Source organism: Rhamphochromis longiceps, linkage group LG14 (assembly GCF_057381845.1).
Source record: "Rhamphochromis longiceps isolate RC_006_pf linkage group LG14, R_longiceps_female_GT1.1, whole genome shotgun sequence".
In the NCBI taxonomy this organism is placed as follows: domain Eukaryota; kingdom Metazoa; phylum Chordata; class Actinopteri; order Cichliformes; family Cichlidae; genus Rhamphochromis; species Rhamphochromis longiceps.
Window position 1 is genome coordinate 22,945,966 of NC_140570.1, and position 17,009 is coordinate 22,962,974.

At 44.5% G+C, this 17,009-nt stretch overlaps 1 protein-coding gene across 1 annotated transcript; it reads right to left on the reverse strand.

The window, feature by feature from the left end:
- Window positions 1-42: 42 nt before the first annotated feature.
- On the reverse strand, window positions 43-16,646 carry oafa (OAF homolog a (Drosophila)). The gene is made up of 4 exons (XM_085379673.1): window positions 15,856-16,646; window positions 2,546-2,680; window positions 2,280-2,460; window positions 43-1,484 (listed from the first exon to the last, which is right to left on the reverse strand). Exons 1-4 carry the CDS (start codon window positions 16,084-16,086, stop codon window positions 1,210-1,212), a joined length of 822 nt encoding a protein of 273 aa, XP_085235799.1. The 5' UTR covers window positions 16,087-16,646; the 3' UTR covers window positions 43-1,209.
- Window positions 16,647-17,009: the final 363 nt, after the last annotated feature.

Here is a 17,009-nt window from a genome sequence, read left to right on the forward strand (position 1 = left end):
ACCAGAATTCTGGCAGCGCGCATAAAAGTCTAAAAATGCTGGTTAACCAGAAGATGGCAGTGTGGATCATTAAAGCGCCTGTTGCTTGAATGGATCCTCACATTGGGGAGGAAAAACAAAACAAAAAAAAACACCACCATACCGAAGAGCTTGTGTCCAGAAACTGAAACTTTAAACGGCTCCTTTCACAGCATTTCTTTGACTTTGGTTTGACACTTTTTAAACAGACTGAGAGGAGTGCGAGTTGTGGGCAGGAGGTGTCCCCATGGGTAATGACAGGGCAACTCGGGATAAATCTTCACTATTAAATAGGATAATATGCCTGTTTTTCTACACCGTCTATACAAGAATGAAAACAGGCAGTATATAAGCAAAACAGGATATGGATGAGAAACAACAGCCAAGAGGTTAACCTGAAATATGTTCGAATACTTTGTGTTACTGAGGCTCTGTGGTTTAAGATGAACTTCAGAAACTAACTTAAACTTAATGCCTACAGGGAAGCAAACAGATGAGGTTATTATATTAAAAAGATTTTTTTTTAATGATAGTCCTCCATAATTTCACTTTGCAACCAAAATAAATAAAGATAGCATTGGAGAGGTTTTGTTTTTTCTTTGTAAGCATGCTTACATGGTAAAAAACAGCATTTAGCTGGTAATAAACTGTTTTCACAGAACTTTATAAGACAGATAATTCCAACATTCAAATTTTCCTTCACCAGGATGGAAGAATTTGTTTGTCTACCTCCTTTTGACTGAGAGTGGAACAGTGTTGTTCCTCTGCCGGTGTATGACTGTCCATCTTTTGTGCATACCATAGCTTGTTTGAGAGGTTTTGTTTAATTTGCCCCACTCACTTTCCCCAAAAAGGCACAAAAGTGACAGCTTTTTGGCAAAAAAAAAAAAATTATATATCTCTCGTTAAGACTGACAGCAAGAGGTCATTTTTCCCCAGAAACATTAGTGAAAAATTAGTGACTTTGCTGCATCTCCCTTAAAAGCTTTTGGTCTCATCTGGAACCTGAATTTATTTCTACTTCAACGTGAATGTCTGGATGTCGGCCCTCCCCACCTGACACAGCTTCACTTCACATGATATAAACCAAGGTCCAGTGTTGCTGTGGTTAGCATGGGTGGAGAAGCATTGGCTGGGCTGGCAAAAAAGAAAAAGAAGTCTTCTCGTTTCTTAAACATCCACAACAAAACTCTAGGTCTCCTCGTCCCAGAGGCAGAGCTGTTTTTGGGGAACATAGTACGTGAAATGGTATCCTTTGCTGCAGCTCTTGATGCCACACTTGTAGGTGGAGCCCTTGCCTGTTGCGTCCCGGCTGCGGCAGTACTTCAGCAGACACGGGTACCACTCCAGCCGCAGGGTGTACGTGCAGAGACATGGCTGCCACAAGTCTTTAGTAGCATGACAGGCCTGAAAGCTGGGTAGCTCTGTTGCTTGGGGCAGAACCTCAAATATGGAGCCGTCCACTCCTGTAAAACAAACAGATATTGAAGCATGTGGCAGTTAAAAACAAAAAGCAAGCAGTCGCGCGTCTGCGCCGATCGCTCCCTTTTCTGATTCCGCTCAATTAAATGCGGCTGTGATCTAGAGAGCGCAAACAAAGTGGCATAAAACAGGCGAGATGCTGCAGTGAAAGGGCAGCTTTGTTATGCTAAGGAGACGCTACGATAGGTCCCTGTGCAGATAACGGCGCAGAGCGCTCGGTGAACCGTGACCATCAACATTGTTTTCTTAATAACAAAGCTGTCAGCTGACAATAGTGCTGTCGTATGAATTCTCCTCAGCTCGAATAATTTGGATTTCGCTGCTATAAAGAATCTGCATCTCGCTGCAAACTGCTTTTTTGAAAACAAATGGTTAAATAATGGGCTGAACCTCTCCGATAAACAAAATTAATCTGCATGCACACACATGCCGTTTCACCCTATTTCATAGTGTGCAAGAAGGCAGTTTGGAGAGCAAAGAGCGAAAGAGGAGAGGAACCTAGATAACATGCACAGTCACACAGTCTTATCATTGAAACCCCACAAGATAATACTTGAAGTCATATCACTAGAATTAAGTGGAAAGAGGTGTCTTGAAGAGAGAAACAGGGAAGATAGTGTTGAGGAGATTAGGAGAATCAGTTCAGAGACGTATGCAGAATTAGAGAGACAATCAGGAGAGGAGAAAGAAAAGGGGGGTGGGGGGGGGGGGAGGGTACAAAAACACCAGCAGAGTTTATGTGAGGTTCAATAATAAACAAAAATCAGATGGCCGCTGACCTTTTTCCAGCCAGTATTTCACATCTGCCTCACTGGTGTAGATGGCCTCGCGAGCCTCGCTACACATGTTGTGGATGTGGGCGCTGAGGTGCCAGGCCCGACTTAGATTGACCGCTGCGCTCATAGTCAGCTGCTCCAGGCCTCTCCGCTCCTCTGCCAAACGAATGGCCTGGGGATTTTTCTGGGAAAGACGTAATATCCTCAGATTCTCCACAGTATATAATCAGCTGAAAAATCTCCATAGCACAATCTCCACCGTGTCATACCTGCCTGAGACGGGCCATGGACTCGCTGGGGATGATCTCATTGCGGTTGAGGCGGGACACGAAGCACAGGGCTTGGTACTGGTTCTGCCCTCGTTCCAGCTCGCCCAGGATCAGCGCTCGGAATATTTTCACATCCTGAAAAAGCCAAAGGGATGAGAAATGAAAAAGCTGAACAGATGACTCCCGGAAAGTATCGGGAATAGTAGTCGAGGCAAGGTTATGATAAGTTGTTGTTTATATGAGGAGAATCATCCAAATTAGAACACATACTGTTTCCATTACGGTACTTAAAGCAGTTCAATGATGTCCAAACAGCTGTCTACTCAAAGAAACAAAGGGTTTATATTCACCTCACCCATAAAGGCTCACATGACAGCTTGTTGATACTTTTTGTCTGCAGACCTGTGCAATGAGGCTCCTATAATACTGTAGTATTCTGCTGTGTCAAATTAAACCTTTCCAGCCTGTTTCTTGTCAGACCTACTAGAATTTCTCACATGCCAGAAATGTCAGACTCAATTTAGCATGCTGTTTAAAGTAGAACTGTACTACTAGCAAAATGTCAATAGTGAGAATTTTCACTCACACACACACTCACACACACGTTGGCAAATGTGCGAGCGATCTGGCACCAAACCAAAAGGCCATAAAGAGTTTGGTGAGGGGCAAGGCAAAGCATGATGGGAAGCTTCGAGAGTTTGGAGAGCAGAGCAGTAGACCTGTCCTCCTATTCATTAGAACCCCACTCCAAACCCCCTCCTCCTTGGCTTCAGCTCCAACACAGACACACAGTCCTAAATACCCCTCCTCCGCTTTTCACACACCCGTCTGAAGCAAACAGGCAGCTGAGGAGTAACAGTTTGAAGGCTTTCACTCCCTGAGCAGGAGGAACTCTGGAATAGATAAACAGCTCCGAGATAACCCCACTGAGTTCTTCCACTTCCTGTATGGAGAAGAGTACACCCTGGCAAGAAGGCAATGCATTCTGCCTCACAAGTGTTTACGCTCTGCAGTCCTTTACAGACTGCTTGGATCTTCACTCCAACAGCCACTTTTGTCTGTGAAAAGAGACACTGGCAAGGGTACAATAGCAGCACGGGTATTACACAAGGCAATCCTGTTTGACCCCTGGAAAGAAAATTACTAAGCAAATATTGATTATATAGCTTTATGAGCTGTTCACATGGTACTCAGAGGAACACAGAAATGAGCCAGTGGAAATTATATGCCTCAGCTTTTTCCTGCAGACACAAAACAATAAGATAATGTCAAAGAGCGGAGGAAGAGATATCACAGCGAAAAGAGTGAGTACAATGCCTACAGCGAGAAGGACAAGAGGGCCATTTGCCCCAGAGTGCAGGAGTAAGCAGAGGCCATGACTTCAAGACCTCCCATGCTGCAGACACATAGTGCTACGCTGGGACACCGGGTGGGGAGAAGAGAGGGAGGGAGGGACAGAAAGAAGAGGAAGGTATTCGTGTCAGCCACATGGATTTGCCCCAGGGCTCTCTGGGTAATTACAGAGCAGCATGGCAGTTCCACTAGCTCTGCTTCTCTGGAAGCGACTCAACAGCAAAGCGAAGACACTGATCCCCTCCTGTTGTGTCATTATGTCTCGTGATTAATGATTGTCTAATTTCTACTCTGCGTCTAGGCCAAAAGGGCAAAGGTAGTTTAACAGTGCTTACTGTGGCAACGATTTTTATTGATGCAATTTTGTATCAAAATGACATCATCTGCACACCATGGAAAGTCTTACGGGCACAGTTTGACAGTCATGGTGTTGAAAAATTGGGAGCACAGATTGGGAGCTGTGGCAAGTCGACAGGGTGAAATATTACAGGGGGTACTAAGGGTAACATCCATTCCCATTGTTATGTCTCATTATGGCAAAGTAAACAAACAATAATGATGAAATACCAAAAGGTATGTGTTTTACTGCCTAGTTTTATTGTTTTGGCTAAGTTTTTGGACTTACATTACCTAATTAGGAAGCAAACAGGCAGCGATCAGGTTCCAGAAAATAATTTCCCCAGAAGCAGCTTCTGGCTACACGTAGCTAGAATTAGCATCGGATCAGTTTTGACCTAAGACATGTCAAGATGTGCAGAGCAAATGAGAAGGTCAGGATGGCAGGAAAATCCCCTTAATTATAGAAAAAAAACAAAAAAAACAAAACATACAAACCCCCCCCAAAAAACAACCCTCCTCCTGGAGATTAAATGCTTCACTTCTGAAGAGCTCCTGAAATGATTTGAAGCCATGCCAAGGACAGAACAAAGCTGCACAACAAACATAAAGCACGCTCATGATGTATTACTGGGGTAGCGCAGACTATTCTAGGATGTGGCAGCATTATGCTTCAGGTAAACTCCAAAAAAAAATGGCTGCACCAGATGTGAGAGCAGAGTTTGTGTGCACCACACCCACCATTCAAACTACAGAAAATTACTCTAGTTCTGGCATTTTGCCAGTAGACTACCTGGCTGGTGGTACTTAAGAGTTTACAGTAGTCTATAGATTTCCATTTATCCGTGTTACACAATTTGAGTTAAAATATAGAAATTAAAACCCTGAAGATCAGAAGTTGAATATAAAACCATACCTGCAAATATTAACCAAAGAGATACTTTCACCTGCATACCTGCTTTAGAACTTTTTCATTGCACAAAGAACCGCTCCAGCTGGTCTGTGGATTCAAACCGGACACTTTCTTGCTATGACCTGGACGATGCTAACCATTGCCCCTCATAAATATATATTTGTCTTAGCATTTTAGTGTTTAGAGGATATAACTTGTCCATAAGTGTATAACGGCTGGCCCTCCCTCAACCTAGTTCTACTGGAGGTTTCTTCCTGTTAGAAGAGTTTTTCCTCCCCACTGTCACCAAAGTGCTTGCTAATTGGGAGCCATCTGATTGTTGGGGTTTTCTGCTTTATTCTACATATTTGTAGCAACTTTACCTTACAATTTAAAGCGCCTCGAGGTGACTGTTGTTGTGATTTGCTGCTATATGAAAAACTGAACTGCACTGAATTGAACTTTTACAGTTTCTGGATGGTGATATTTCTTTTATCTTTATCTTCTGACAGGCCAAGATGTTTTGTAGTCTTCATATTCAGCTGGCAGCATTGGTATATTTTGTGCGCAGTCATGTAGTGAGAGTAGTTAAAATTTAATTACGACCTTTGAATGACAACACCAAACCAGTGCTGAGGACATGTCAGCTCAGGTCACGCTCGAGTAAAATTTCACTGACATTCTGACAGCAAACAGAGTAAAATAGTTATATCATCTTTGCTGCCCGCCAGAAAAAACCACCACCGTTTGGGATGTGTGCAGATGCACTCCAAAGCGTGATAAAGAAAACACAATAAAGGAGTGAAACATGAAGTGATTAAAGTAAGGTTTACACCTGTTGTTATGATGACAGGCAATATCACTAGGAGAGAGTGCGCACTCGTCTTACTGATCAAACAACAGCTATCTCTTTTTACAATCTCCCAAGCGGGAAGGTGTTTTTAAAGTCGCCGAATTATGCAAACAGAGGACTGACAGAAGATCAAACAAATATGAGACGGGGAGGAAAGGCGCTTCTGTGGTCACAGTATGGGGTAATCCCTTCCTGTTGTAACAAAACCTGCTTCATTCGTGTGATGGATTATAGAGAAAGATTTCGTCAGTTCCTGATAAAATACACCACACTGCCAAAAAGTAGACACAATAATTGCCTGGGATGCATATGGCAAGAAAAACAGTAATGCTGGAATCGAGTAGACTTGCTAGAGCTTGAAAGCACCCCTTAATTTCAAAATACTCCCTAAAGAGGAGGTGCCCACATTTGGAAAATGAGTCACCCCCCTTAAAGAGTGTTTACACCTAGAAAAAAAAAATTAGAGTAATAACTTGCTGACCAACATTACAGAAAATAACAACCTTCGGACATTACGAATTAAAAAGGCAACCTTATTCCCATCTTTAAAAAGACTGGCGATACCATAATCAAAGGGCAGCGTATCCTTGAGTTTTTTTTACTCTAGCAGAGCAGCGTAAATGTCAGGGTGGCTATAAATAATCCACACAAGTGCAAATTCCTTAACATTGCTCGCTTACACATAGGACTTAGTCCATTTGCAGACAAACTACCACTGGCCAACAGCCAAACAAGTCTGTATTCATGCAACATGACTGGTGGGTCAAACGAAGACCTGTTAATCAGGAGAGAGGGTAGGGGCTCGTTTCATTGGTGGTTACCTTTGGTGGGTCAGATTATTTAAGAGGTGCACAAAAGCCCATTCAGACACTCAAAGGGTGCCATTTACAGTGAACATTCTCAGACACTGTAACCCAGCAAGACAAACTCCGTCTCCTTGCAGAGTATATACCTGGTTTACAGACTGTTAAAATAGGAGCCCAGCAATGAAAAGCAGTCCAAACGCTCATGGGAACATTGCACCTGCACTTGCAAGAGATATATGTATCTCAGTTTGAGTGCCATTCTGGCTGAACCGATTCACACTCGATGCAAGGATGGATATTCACGCACAAGTGCACCCACACACACGCACACAAACAGTACAGCAGTATGTGTTCCCTGTGCAGGGGGTTCTTCCTGTTTTCAAATCCCCCCTAAGACCCTGTCTGTTGATAAGGCTGATGGCTGGCTGTGGAGGACTGCTGGTAAGCCACGCTATGATGAGTCATTTGGGATCAGTGTGGGTCTGTGTGGATATTTGCCTGACATAGGACCAAAAAGTTTATGTAATACTTTAAAAAAATGAACAAATAAGATTAAAGTCAAGCTTGTATACTATCAATTGTATACTATTGAGTCGACTGTGTGGGAGGTGATCTGTGACGACCATGGAGAGGACATCGACAGCCTTACTACATGCATTACTGACTATATTAATTTCTGTGTGGATAACACCGTACCTACCAGGACTGTACGGTGTTTCTCCAACAACAAACCTTGGATTACCCCAGAAATTAAAGCTGTCCTCAAGCAGAAGAGGAGGGCCTTCAAATCCAAAGACAAAGAGGAGTTGAAAAGGGTGCAGAGAGAGTTGAGGGGACTGATAAGGAATGGGAAGGACAGCTACAGGCAGAAGATGGAGAACCAGCTTCAGCAAAACAACGTTGGTGAAGTCTGGAGAGGCCTCAGAACCATCTCAGGCCACAAACAGCAGAACTCTCTGCCTGGGAGGGATGTGAGATGGGCAAATGAACTGAATCATTTCTTCAACAGATTTGATTCAACCATGAGACAGTCTACAACATCGGCTGCAGACTCACCCACCCCCACTGCTGCTGTTCCACCTCTGACACCTCAGACACTTCACACCTCCTCTATTCACCCTGCTCACTCCCCCCCACCCCCAACAACAGCATCCAATACACACTCAACACAAGGCTCCAGCCTGTCTCTCTCAACCACCCAGGTTAGGAGGGAACTGAGGAGGATTAATGGCAAGAAGGCAGCGGGCCCAGATGGCATCAGCTCGAGGGTCGTCAGGTCCTGCGCGGACCAACTGTGTGGGGTGATGGAGCACCTCTTCAACCTGAGCCTGAGGTTGGGAAGAGTCCCACAGCTCTGGAAAACCTCCTGTGTTGTACCAGTGCCAAAGACTTCACGCCCCAAGGACCTCAACAGCTACAGGCCGGTGGCTCTGACATCCCACCTGATGAAGACCCTGGAGCGGTTGGTCCTGGCTCAGCTTCGGCGCCTAACAAGCTCATCACTGGACCCACTTCAGTTTGCCTACCAGCCTGGCATTGGCGCGGATGATGCCGTCATTCACCTCCTACATCGTTCCCTCGCTCACCTGGAGACCGCTGGAAGCACTGTGAGAATCATGTTCTTTGATTTCTCCAGTGCCTTCAACACTATTCTTCCCTCGGTTCTGAAGGACAAGCTGGAGAACTCTGGAGTGGACCATCACCTCACTACCTGGATCCTGGACTACCTCACCGACCGACCACAGTATGTGAGGACTCAGGGCTGTGTGTCGGACAGGGTCGTCTGCAGTACGGGGGCCCCACAGGGAACGGTTCTGGCTCCGTTCCTCTTCACCATCTACACTGCAGACTTCTCCCACAATTCCACCCAGTGCTTCCTGCAGAAGTTCTCTGATGACTCTGCAATAGTCGGCCTCATCACTGATGGGGACGACAAGGAGTACAGAGGACTGACTCAAGACTTTGTGGACTGGTGCCAGCTGAACTACCTCCAGATCAACGCCAGTAAAACCAAGGAGCTGGTGGTAGACTTCCGTAGGCACAAGCATTCTCCACTGCAACCACTGAACATCCAGGGTATGGACATTGAGGCTGTGGACAGCTACAGGTACCTTGGTGTTCATCTGAACAACAGACTGGACTGGACTCATAACTCAGACGCCCTCTACAGGAAAGGGCAGAGCAGGCTGTACCTGCTGCGGAGACTCAGGTCGTTTGGGGTGGAGGGCCCACTCCTGAAGACCTTCTATGACTCTGTGGTGGCTTCTGCTATCTTTTATGGTGTGGTCTGCTGGGGCGGCAGCATCTCTGCTGGGGACAGGAAGAGACTGAACAGGGTGATCCGAAGGGCCAGCTCTGTTCTAGGATGCCTTCTGGACCCAGTGGAGGTGGTGAGTGACAGGAGAATGGCGGCTAAGCTGTCATCCCTGTTGGACAACGTCTCCCACCCCATGCAGCAGACTGTGACAGCACTGAGCAGCTCCTTCAGTGGGAGACTGCGGCACCCACGGTGTGGGACGGAGAGATTTCGCAGGTCTTTCCTCCCCACTGCTGTCAGACTCCACAACAAAGACTTTAACTGAACAAACACACACATCCACACATGTGCAATAACACTAAGTGCAATAATCTTTTCTGGCATCGTTGTATTTTTACTCAGTTGTATATAGCATTCGTATTCTATTTTTATCTTATTGTATATTTTTATTCTATTTTATTCTACTGTATATAGTATATTATTTTATTCTATTCTGTACAGCTGTGTACTGTATTTATTCTTATTGTATTCTAATTTTTGCATCATAACTTTTGCACTGTCCACTTCCTGCTGTGACAAAACAAATTTCCCACGTGTGGGACTAATAAAGGTTATCTTATCTTATCTTAAAGTAAAAAAAAAAAAAAAGGGCAATGTAATCTTTACATAAAATTCAGCACCGTGCAGCCTTCCAGTTTATTCGCTTGTCTCGAGTGATGAAACCTTGTGTTTACTTTTAAAATCCCGAACCTACGTAAATGGCTCCGACTGCCTTTTGAAAACACGTATGGATTTTAAATGTTTGGTGACGGGACAGGGTATTTGCTTTAGTGTGTGAGGGAAGCCATTCAAAGCAGCAGCAGCAAAAAAAAAAAGCACAGGTTTTTGGCAGGGATTAAAGATCATTTTTGGGAGACAGAGGGAAAGACGCACACAGACAAAAGGAACGGGAGAAAAGCCACTGAGCTAAGACATGCTTTGAGCTGAAGTTAATTACAGACGCCCCAAAGGCAGGAATGTGGAGCCACATTTAGGTCTGGTCACACCTGGCTGTCCAAAGAGCTAACCAATTAGTAAACACTGGCAATGAATGGACAATCAAAACACTGGAAGCCATGAAAAGAAAGGTTTTCCTGTTGGCTATTCTCCTGACAAGAATGCAAAAGGAGCTTACCTTTCCCAGTGCATGAGGGGTTAATGTTTAGGTGTTACACATGAGCACAAAAATACAACCGAAATTCTTTTTAAAAAGACTAACTCTGCACAGCCCACAACATCATTTTATTCATTCATGCAGAATCTGGATACAATTAAGTAGACACACAAACAGTTTATGGGGGACTCTGCATCCAGGAAATGAGAAAGAGGCAAGCAGTGAGTGCTAACAGGGAAGGAAATGAGGCAGATAGATGAGGCATAAACAATAGAGATGGCCACAGTCCCATTCAGCCTCCAACTGTTGTTGCACATCTTTCATATCCGGTTTCAGGAACCACAAAAATAATGGTATTATTCAAACTATACATATTGATAATAGGTTTTATGTAACAACATATCCTTTATGAGCCTTTTTCTTAAAAAACAGAATCTGTTTTATGACAGGAAAGGTGACACGACAGATTGTTGACAAGGAAAAGGGTGTTGTAATGCCTTCCCAGGTGTGGACCCCTATGACTTAACTGCCTGAACTATCACTGACCTAAAAATAAAATAAATAAGTCCGAAGTTTGCGAAGTGGCGCTACCCAAACGGACACAGCCATGAATTTGACAAAAAGAATATTTCAGGAGACAGAAAGATCTGGCACGCTTCAATTCTTTGTCAGTGTCATTGCCAATCTTCTTCATCTTAAACCATCTGTAGTTAGACAAAAATTACAACTATGTACACTGCAAGCCACAACTGCCGTCTTCATGTCCGTCAAAGGCTGCTACCACAGCACCGTGCGGTCCCTGTCCTGATCAGTAAGAATTTTTTTTAAAAAGCTAGATGATAGTCATCTCTCTGCTCTGGTCTCTCCCTGGAAGCAGAGACTGTGAAAATGGGAAGCTCTTTATCAGCAGTATTAAATGTGAACATCTGGCCTTCTGGCGAGAGGAGGAGGGGAAAAGGATAAAGACACCAACAGGCGCAAAGGGGCCACCAGAGGCCAAAGGGGGATCATGAGGAGACCCGAATGGCAACAACAAGACCACAGAAGAAGCTTGTTTTGGTGTTTTGTTTTTGATTTTTAGGGGGGGGGGAAAAAGCAGGGAAAATTATGGCCATGGGTAAACAAACAAACAAAAAGTTCACTTTTAAATACTTCAAAGTTAGCTGAACTCTTCCTCCAGCACAGAGTAACCTTACAAGATCTTAATGTACTAAAACGAAAAGTAAGCGTTCAAGAATGCCACCTCAAAGATTTAAGACAAGAAAGCAGAACTAGGCAGTAACTTCTCTGAACAGAGTCATTTTCCCACGCAAAAAACATACAAAAGGAAAGCAGAGTAGGAGGCGAGGTCTTCAAAGTTCATCCCTTGAGTAAACAATTTGCCACATGGATTTCTGTGACTCACAGATTGCTCACAGTCACCGTTTGGAGTGTGAAAACCTGTGTGCCTTATAACGTACTGAACGTACCTGAAGCAACAACAACACTTCCTGGAACAGGTGACACTCACCCATAAAAAGGACTTTACAAGTTTGTACAAGTGACAAAGAGGGATGGTGTTTCAAGGTTGAGTAAGAGGCAAGGTGTGGCAGCCAAAAGTAAAGAAAAAAAAAAGGTTGCTACGGTACTGTACTAATGTGAAGTACCTGTAACATGGGAAAAAAACACAACAGCCAGTTGTGACTCTTGGCAAACCTCTGCGTTTTACACTAACAAGAAAAAGAACAAAGTGGACTGTCATCGGCCTCCCACGCAGGAAAAAAAAGAAAAGAAAAAGAGTTTGTCTGACAGATAATGCAGTTAAACAATTCTAATGGCGCATACAGCATACGAAGGCTCGAAGAGAACTCTGAATGAGCACCTGCCTAACTGGGTCACACTCTGCAACCCAATGGGAGGGCACACAGAAAAGCTAACCAACCTAACTCCCCACCCTCAACTTTCCTTCTGTGTCTGACACAGCACATGAGGGTGTGTGGAAAAAAAAAAAAACTCCAATCCATTCTTACGGCAAGCTTATTTCTGGGCGTGTGCATAAAGCCTCTGTGCTTTGAAGACCATCACAATGAGCTGAGCTGACGGTAACGCAGGCCTCCGCAGTGAAAGCCGATCCAGTTTGCAAGGTTCAGGGAGAAAAAAAAGAAAACGGACACCGACGTGCTCATCAGTGCCATCATTCACAAGATCCTGACCCAGTTAACGGGATGGTGTAAGTTGCAGATGATCATCCCCATCGAAAAACTCTGAACCTCAAATATAGTTGGTGATTTTTTTGGATCAGCAGTTTCTTTGTTCTCCCACACCCCTATTTTCAAAATTGTTCCAATAACTGAGGTTTTGGTAAGAACAGCAAACTCCTAAAGCTTTGTCACCCAAAGTAGTAAAAACGCTAGCGTGAGCGGAAGCCTTTCAAATTTCCTTCTAACTGATGGTATCAGCTGTTTATTCCTACTATCTCAAACTATGCAGTTCTAGTTTTAAAGTGCAGAAAGAAAAAAAAAGATCCTCTGAGCTTTAACGACCATATTAGGTGGCTAAAGGGGTGACAGGAGACTGTCTGCATTTTGTTTCAGATGCTTTTAAATCACTTTTGACTTTTCTTGCTGGTTAGGATTAGGCATTAAAAAAAACAAACCCATAGTTAAGAGAACAAGAGGGATTGCGGTTGGGTTTAAACATGCCACCTGACATTGCACTTAAAGGGCAAAGGAATCCTTTACAAGCATTCACATGCAGTCACTTAAGAGTGACAAACTTGCTACATTATTTAAAGCACACCTTAGATGTATCAAAGGACACCTAGTTATTTGACATCATGGAAATGACAGCAATGCACTTGCTACTGGCCGCCTAACATTAAATTGTAACTGCAGTGCGCCCCACGGTGTACTTCTAATAAGAGTCCCAAGCCCTGATAAGCGTGGAGGTTTGCGTCAAGAAGGAATCGAATCAAACATCTAGGAATAAAAGAAGACCTAAAAAGTCTATAAATCGAAATAGGCCCCGAAATTTAAAACCCTGAAATCGTATCCAGATAATAAAAAGGCTTTACAGTTGCAGGCCAAGGTGCCTGTAACTATAGATGTACGATGACGTGCACCACTGCATCCCAGATCCCCGTGAAGTCATTCACATTCCTGCATTGATGGACAGAAAAGACAAGACACACAAACACCAAATCTGGAAAGACCCAAAACAAGCCCTGAAAGATGAGGGTCATTTCCCTCGCATTGACCTTAAGACGACGGTTTATGTTAAGCTCAGGGTACTAGCCTGTGTTGAACCATAAATTGCAGAATTTAATGGGGTGGAAAGGGGGGGGATACCAAATTGGCAGCTACCTTCTCTATTCAGAGCGACATCTGTGCTGAGATTTGTCTCACAGTGGGGGAAAAAAAAAAAAAAAAAAATCTGCAGATCGACGTGAAACATTTCATCAGGATATTTCTGAGCTGCAGACAGATTGCTGCAATTTTACATAATTTAGAGTCGATTCAGCTGTAAATACTTCATGGAGACCCCAGACGGGAATGAAAAGCTCCTTTACTGCACGCTGAAAAAAGAAAAAAGAAAAGAAAAGAAAAAAAAGAGTGTAACCTTCAAATGCAATTACAGAATAAGTGGCAGATAATCAACTCCATCCAACCCCATAACGCCTGTGCTTCATAAAAAAAGCAAACCGCACTATCATAAATCTGTTGCTTTGAAGTGAACAGACAGCGGTGTCCACATGTTGAGATTCAGTCAACATGACACAGAGGTGTCATGAGCAAGCTAAAACCACCTTTTCATCTTTTCCATATGCTTACAGACCATCAGAGAACCTTCCTGAAATCGCTGCACGGCTCATACACTGTGATTCATTGCTTGGATAAGGTTGACTAAACTTCCCTCTCACATTCAGCAGACCACTTCACCAGTGTCTAATGGCTATAACATCTACCATCACATTTTGCCACGTATTCACAAAGCAGCAAATAGTAATGAGGCTGCTGTCCCGTGACTACATTTCAGTTCTTTTTTTAAATCTCAGTGAACGAGACTTGCTCTTCAAAATGTGACATTATCTATCGAGCCATCCATATTTTTTGTGTCTCATCATTAGAACTCAGTGTTTAACATCCCTCTTAAAACACTCCGCTTCCCACAGGCGCTCGTCTGAACTATATATTCATGGCAGCTGGAAGTGACAGCTCATCCAACTTTCCATAAATCTTGGGAGATACTGCACAAGACTTGAATGAAAACCACATGCAGAAGAAACAAGGCGGGGGCAGGAGACAAGGGGGGGGGGGGGGGGGGGGGGTGAGACAGAAAGAGGGGAGAGGTAGGGGGGAGCAGCAAGAGGCTGACCTACAACTGTACAGATAAATCAGGCAGCGGAAAAGTAAAGCGATCTAAGAGGTTCAAATAAACCAAACCATATGTGCAGATGTGATGTGTGCTGGAGTGTGTGCATGCGTGACGGGGTACAGCAACCCTGCACGGTCAGGAAAAGGGCTCCCTGCTCTCAGATCACTGTACGTCTCTTTCTGTGGGTGTCACCAGCGATTGAGGGGTGACGGCCTCTTCTCTTTCAACTCTAAATTAGCTGTTTTGGTTAGTGAACCAGACGTGCAGATCAAAAAGGTCAGACATGCCCACTTAATCCTGGTAAATCTCCCCCTTCACATCTCGCCAGCCTGTCAGCTTCTGTGTGACAGCAACCATCACAGACACATGCCTTTGCTCTGTGCACCCCCCCCCCCCCACCCCCCACCACACACGCCCCTCTTATGCAAAGCAGTTGTTTTTTTATTTTGCAAGACTGACAATTTCACGAGTCTCCGGATAGCCATTGACAAAAGCAAAACAGTGTCATCTTTCCAAAATGTTACAACTGGTTGGCGTTGGACACTTGAGCTGTTTGTCTATATTTTAGAAGAATGCTAAATATGGCCACTTATGATCAGCTCTGAACGGGACCCTTGAGCTGCAGGGGTTTCGAAGGCCATTAGGGTCTTGGGGGCGTCACATCTAAGGAGCAGCAGCTGTCTTGACCTCGGTGAAACTCAGCTGTGATGGAAAGGGATGAATGAAACTTTATACTTCAGCTTAAATATGGGCTACAGTAACTGCTCAGATTTTTCCCCTTTATTTAAAAAAAAAAGGCTTTAGGTGTGATTTTGTTTAAGATTCAGATCTGTGACCCTGAATTAAAATTTAACAAAGTAGCTTGAACCAAGAAGCCATTGTTGCGGATTTCAACACCTAAGGGATACACAGATTTGGGGAGAATTGGGGGTTCTGATTATGTGAACGGTGCAGATCCTTGATCAGATTTTTGGGGGGTTGTAGGGGTGGATGGGTGTATTATACCAAAGTAAGGGGGTGGAGGGGCACAGCAGTAGTGCCTTTTAGTTAGATTTGGACTGACTTTAAGGATTAGTGACAAGACACAATTTCTTATTTTTAAGTGGGGACTTCCTATAGTGACTTCCAGGACCACCGAGGGAGTGTTATGAGTCTGCAGGTATAAAATGGGAAGCATGAAATTAAGTTCTTTGTTAATTAGTTCTGATTCTGGAGGGGAAATTGCAGTTATTCAATAACCTAAAATTCAAATGAGCCAGGGGGAAGTATCCGCCTCATGTTCAGCGGTAAGCAGGACAACCTCTTACCCGTTTGAAGTCCACCACAAAAGTGATGAGCGTCCCATCTCCCTGCTTGAACTCGAGTGATATCGAGTCTTTCTCGCTGTCCGCCTCCAAAACCTCCTCGGTCACCAGTCCGTCAGAGAGCCGGACTCGGACCCGCAGCTCCGCAGCGAGTCCCACAGCCACGAGCAGCACAAGGGCGCAGAAACGAGTCAGTATCCGACCTGGAGCCGCGGAGATGCAACTCGCAAACATCCCCGAAGACGCAAAACCGTACCCGAGAGAGCAAAAAATCGAGGCGAAATCCAGAGGTCTCCGCTCATATCCCAGCTGTGTTCTTCTCTTGTGCCGTGTTGTCTCGTCAAGTCTTTTCCCTCATGATCAAAGTTTGGTGGGTCACTCTTTCATGCGGTCCCCCCGCCGTGCGTCAGTACTTTCCACAATTACGGGCACATTCATAGGAATCAGGCGACAAACACACGTCCTCACTGCAATCTCTCCCTTTCACTTCTGGGACCAGTTCCCTTCCATTGAAAGTGTGTCGCTCCGGTGTTGTTGATAAGATCATGCGCACTTCAGCTCCCTCCCGCACCACAGTCAAGAGTCCGATGATTGCACGCTGCTTCTCACTCTGCTTTGTGTTGATGTTCACGTCTTCTCTCTCTCTCTCTCTCTCTCTCTCTCTCTCTCTCTCTCTCTCTTTTCTTACCTCCTTCTGACTCTCACTCAGTCCCGTCACTTCCTATCCGTCGGTATCCCGCTGCTCGCCTGGCCTCCAAACTTTCTGCGGCGTGTGAGTGAAATAGCGCACTGATGGTAGTAAACTCTTAAAGCCATACCACCCTCAGAAAAGTCTGCCCATCCCCCTAAAGGCCTCATGTGATCCTCCTGCACTCCACAGCAAATGGGCTAATAATACCCCCCTCCTCCACCCCAGCAATTAGAAAAAAAAAGGTGTTTGTAGGGGGATTTGTAAATCACAGCTCCGTGCGTGTTGCTCACGGCATGTAGGGATGATTAAAATGCATGAGCAAACTATACCGTGCAGCTGGCGGTGGTCGTAAAGCAAACAATAACCAAGCAGGTAAAAATGTTGGAAACATAGAAGATATTATCTTAAGTTTAAAAGCCCTGTGATGTGAGTTAATAGGATGCGCGCGGATGTGCTATCTTGTGGA

Excerpts from the sequence above, each read along its gene's own strand:
- oafa (XM_085379673.1), bottom strand. The coding sequence starts at position 16,086 with ATGTTTGCGAGTTGCATCTCCGCGGCTCCAGGTCGGATACTGACTCGT. Across the intron at positions 2,461-2,545 it reads CCATGGCCCGTCTCAGGCAG|AAAAATCCCCAGGCCATTCG; the intron begins GTATGACACGGT and ends CGTCTTTCCCAG. Across the intron at positions 1,485-2,279 it reads GAAATACTGGCTGGAAAAAG|GAGTGGACGGCTCCATATTT; the intron begins GTCAGCGGCCAT and ends TTTGTTTTACAG.